Below are 4984 nucleotides of genomic sequence, written 5' to 3'. Positions count from 1 at the left end.
CTGAACCCAGGAGGCGGAGGTTGCGGTGAGCCGAGATCGCGCCATTGCACTCCAGCCTGGGTAACAAGAGCGAAACTCCGTCCCAAAAAACAAAAAAAAAAAAAAAAAAAAAAGATTTTTCTTGGAACTCTCATTCTGGTTATGATTGCGGATGGAAAGTTAGTATCGCTTGCCATAAACAGAAATTAAACAAGAAAAGAAATACAACAGGAGCAAGGTTATTGATCTCCAGTTCAATCCTATTTTCTGCAAGACACAGAGCCTGAGGCTTGCTCTAGACTTGTTAAAAAGGGAGATGGGCTTAGGTATTAAGATAGGCTAGTGCCAAAGTGAAATTTATACACAGTGTGATCACAAGGGTTGTGTGATTTTAAAATGTTCAGAGCTGCATCTGATGCCAGGTAACATCTCCTACTTCCCTCAATTAAAGAACCCCTAATACAAGAAACAAGGGGAATATTTATGCACCAGCCTATGGTGATGCCTCAATTTCCCACCTAAATCAGGCCCCTTGATCACAAACCACAGTTAAAACGATGTGCTCTCCAAAGTATCATTTTGCTCAGGGGGATGAACCCTAAAGGTGGTGCACCTGGAGCTCTGAGTTCCAAACCCAACTCTCTTAGTAGCTGTGTGACTGTGAGCATGTTTCCCAAACTTGCTGGTCCCCAACTTCCCCCACGTGTAATCAAGGGGGTTGGGGTGGAGGTGCTCTACCTCCTAACTCTCTAAACCTCAGGGAACGGACTCCTCCAAGCTTCACCTTCCCTGTGCCCGTTAGTAATCAGCTACCCTTCCTCTAGGCCTCTTGGGCAGACGCAGGACTTAGGTCCACAGGATGGGAAGCCAAGGAGAGTCTGAGTCGGGGACATCACATTGTGCTTAGGAGTCTGTGTTGGAAATACTCTTTTGGGCGGAAGCATGGGTGTAAGGCAGTCCGTGGGCTAAAACTGAAGATGGAAGAGCCTGAGGCTTATGTTGGGGATGAGGACGGAGAGGGCAGGTGGGTTGGAAGAAGCAGATAAGAGTCCAAGGGGGGCCCTTCCATACCTTTTAGGAAATTGATCACTTTGCCCCATTTTCCAGCATCAAAGGGATGCAGCTTCTCCAGGCCCATGAAGGTGATGTTGTAGCGCGGCGAGTACACGATTGGCCAGCGTGTCTCTGGCACATGCTGGTACAGCTGGGTTGTGTGTAGCCTACCGTGTGGAAAAGGACAGAGGCACAGCTGGGGCAGCCTCAGCAGAAAGCAGCTCCCTCCCAAGCCCGCCGGGATTGACCCACCAGCCTTCGCCCAATACCACTAGCCCCTCAGCCACAGAGAAGGGCCACTCAACAACAGCTGTTTACACTGGCTGTCCTTCCACAAACACAGTTCCAACCCGGTCCTCACAGCAGCCCTGGGGGGTAGGCACCACAATCGCATCAGAGGTTCAGAGAGCAGATTGGGTGTGCCCAAGGTCACAGGGCAGGTCTGCGGAGAAGCAGGCGCGCATTCATGCGTGTCTGGCTGCAAGGCTTCCGCGCTTCACCTCTGCACTGCAATCACTGCCCCCACAGCCGTGTGGCCCTAGGCCCGGGCTGCAAAATGTGTGGCTGTTGTGAGGACTCCGAGAATGCAACCGAGGAGCTGAGCACAGCAAGCTCTCAGAAACGCGAGTTGGGACCCAACGGGAGCCAGAGCAGGGGGCCCTTGGCCCCGCCGCGTGACTGACCCCTCCCATCACACCCAGGCAGTCGTCACCCAGGGACAGAAATCCGCCCCAGTGGCTGCCGCCGTGGGGGCGTCCGCACAGCCGGGGGGCCGGGCAGCGCAGACGTCAGACCTGCGCACGTCGCCCGCCCGTTCCCGGTCCGGGCCCGCGGCCGGCGCGCATCCCTCGGGCCACCGAGCAGGGGCGCGGGGCTGGCCTGGCGCGCAGGGAGGGCCTGGAAGCACCCCGCCCGAGCGTCCCTCACCCGCAAACCTGGACCCCCACCTGGCGCGCCCTCCTGGCCGCCCCCGCCCTCGCGCGCCCGTCCACCCGGAACCCCTGGGAGCCCCCGAGCTGGCCTGGGCGTCCCACCCCCGCCCTCGCCCCGCGGCACTCACATCCCGGGGCCGGCCCTCCCAGCGCTGGCCGCGGCTCCGCGACCGGGCGGGGCGGGGAGGGGCGGGGCGCGGGTGGGACCCGCCCAGTACACGCCCCCGGGCCCGACCGCGTCTTCTGGGGGCGGAGCTCCGGCCGACTTGACCCGCCCCTCCTGTACTGCGTCACAGAGGACTCGCCCTCAGGAAGGCCACCCCCAACGCCCATCAAGCCCGAAGTCCCGCCTCCGCAGGCAAATACCCAGTGGAATCCCGCCTGGCTCGGAAGCCCCGCCCTCTGGCGGGGGGCCGCGCGGGTTTCACCCCGGGCGTAGCAGAAGGGGCAGACCACTCTCGGGCCTGTTCCTGCGTTCCCGAAGCTGAGCAGAAACAGTGAGAGGCTGGGGGTTAGAAACGCCGGGTTCTGGGCGGGCTGCGCCGGGGCCTCGCTGAGTGACCTTGGGCTGGCGTCCGCGCTCTCTGGGCCCTTGTTTCCGCGGGTTAAACGTAGGGGCGAGGGAGTTTCTCTGGCCCTGCCGCCTGTGACCTAAGGAGCCCCGTGACTTCTCCAACCCGAGCCCGCCCCCGGCCCCGGCAGCGGCAGCTCCGGGACCAGCACTCCCCGGAAGGCTCTCGAGCCTGCGTTTCGCTCTATAGAGCAGGCCGCGTCTCTGTCACCGCCCCGCACCCCCACCGCCCCGGGAAGCTGAGCCAGGCCCGAGAGACAGCTGGGGGTGTCCGCGGGGCTGCACCCCAGGAGGAGGCCCCAACAAGTAGAGCCCTAGAGTACGGAGACAATGGGCCTCTCTGTCGGCCCAGCTGTCCCCGCCAACCAAACAGAAGCAGCTGACAGAGGACTGCCGGGCTGGGATCCCTGGGCTCCGCGGGGGCGGCGGTGTGCCAGGGCGGGGCGCAAGGGAAGCGCACAGACGTTTGAAGAGTGGCCCCCGCGTGCCTGCCATGATTGCATAATGTCTCAGTCTCAGAACCTAATCCTGAGAGAGGTGCCATCATCACCCCAAATTTATCATGAGGAAACTGAGGTCCCGGCCTGAGTTAAACCCAGACTCCGCCACCTGCCAGCACTGTGGGTTTGGCAGGTTGCTTCAGCCTTCTGGTCCTTCATGTCTGCCTCTGAAAATAAAGTACTGGGCCTGGCGCAGTGGCTCACGCGTGTAATCCCAGCACTTTGGGAGTCCGAGGCAGGTAAATCACCTGAGGTCAGGAGTTCAAGACCAGCCTGACCAACATGGTGAAACCCCGTCTCTACTAAAAATACAAAAAATTAGCTGGGCGTGATGACGGGCGCCTGTAATCCCAGCTACTCGGGAGGTTGGGGCAGGAGAATCGTATGAACTCGGTAGGCGGAGGTTGCAGTGAGCCAAGATCACATCACTGCACTCCAGCCTGGGTGACAAGAGTGAGACTCCGTCTCAAAAAAAAAAAAAAGAAAAAGAAAGAAAATGAAGTGCTGATTCCACTTCATTCTCTGGACTTCATGGGGAAGTCCAGAGAATCAAGAGACAATAATGATTATTCAGAGAGCAACTGCATGTGCTAAGTTCAAGTCCAAACGCTTTTTGTTCACTGAACTCTTATAACGGTCCTAGGAGGCAAACTATTGTCACCTCCATTTTATAAATAAAGAAATTGAGGCACAGAATGATGAGGTAACTCAAAGATCAGGGTTGTGGACTGACGTAAACCATAGCCACAGAAGGAATCAGTACTATTTTATAAAGTGATAGAGTGCATGCAGTGGCCCTGTGGCATTCGTGAGAGTCCTACTTCCTCTCAGAACTTGCTCTGTAGTTTGAGAAGCCACACAGATGAGCCTCTGGCTGAGAGGAGGATGATCTGGGGCAGCCTGGACCTGAAGCTGAGGCCAAAGAGAGTGGGATTGGTCTGGGTAAGAGGAGTTTTTTAAATTTTTTTAATTTTTAAATTATTTTTTCAGAGACATAGTCTCATTATATTGCTAAGGCTGGCGTCTAACTCATGGCCTCAATCTATCCTTCCACCTTGGCCTCCCAATGTGTTGGGATTACAGGCATGAGTCATAATGCCTGGCCAACGGTTTTTAAGGTGTGTCCTGGTAGCTAAGGAGGAAAGTGGTCTGCAGAGGCCCTGGAGCTTGTGAACATCTTCAAGCCACCGTGCCAGCCTGGGTCACTGACCCACATTATCACATTTGGAAGACGTGTTATGCATGCTGCTGTGTTTGAGGGCCTCTTTGTTACAGTATCGTAGTGTGTCTGCTCACTAAGACAGCACTGGGGAGGCAGCTGCACACAGCAGATGAGGTCAGAGAGCCTCTGTCAAGCTCATAGTAGGAGACAAGCCTTAACCTAGGAAACAAAATTGTGATTACAAAATGTGGTAGCTGCTGTGAAAGGCACAGGCTGAGACTGAGAGAGAGATTAACAGGGTCCTTGAATTGGACAGCAGTCAGGGAAGGCCCCTTTGAAGAAACAGATTTTTTTTCACTTTTTAACCCTATGTATTTTATTTTTAAATGGCATTTAATGAAACAAGACACTGACTTATTGAACATTGTAGACTTATTTTTTTTCTTTTCATGAAATCTTGAAATATATTTCAACTTTAAGTCCCAAACATAACACTTCTTTTGAAAAATATAGGCACCCAAAGGACATTACAGAAATGCACCAAACATGAATTATTGGCACAGATCCAATATCCCAAAACAGTTAATATTGGCCGGGCGCAGTGGCTCAAGCCTGTAATCCCAGCACTTTGGGAGGCCGAGGCAGGTGGATCACGAGGTCAAGAGATCGAGACCATCCCGGCCAACACAGTGAAACTCCGTCTCTATTAAAATTACAAAAATTAGCTGGGCGTGGTGGTGTGCACCTGTAGTCCCAGTTACTCGGGAGGCTGAGGCAGGAGAATTGC

General features: G+C 55.2%; 1 protein-coding gene across 1 annotated transcript in view; it reads right to left on the bottom strand.

Moving 5' to 3' along the window:
• Positions 1–2226, bottom strand: part of HDAC11 (histone deacetylase 11) — a 25074-nt gene extending 22848 nt beyond the window's left edge. The window contains exons 1-2 of the mRNA XM_017505025.2: positions 2093–2226; positions 1051–1199 (exon numbers count right to left, since the gene is read on the bottom strand). Coding sequence (XP_017360514.1) covers positions 1051–1199; positions 2093–2094 — 151 coding nt within the window. The 5' untranslated portion in view covers positions 2095–2226. The remainder of the gene's footprint in view (positions 1–1050; positions 1200–2092) is intronic.
• Between the last annotated feature and the right edge of the window lie 2758 nt (positions 2227–4984).

The sequence above is a fragment of the Cebus imitator genome, unplaced genomic scaffold, assembly GCF_001604975.1.
Source record: "Cebus imitator isolate Cc_AM_T3 unplaced genomic scaffold, Cebus_imitator-1.0 Scaffold332, whole genome shotgun sequence".
Taxonomy (NCBI): domain Eukaryota; kingdom Metazoa; phylum Chordata; class Mammalia; order Primates; family Cebidae; genus Cebus; species Cebus imitator.
Note: the sequence above shows the minus strand (reverse complement) of the source record. Positions and strands in the feature narration are given on the sequence as shown.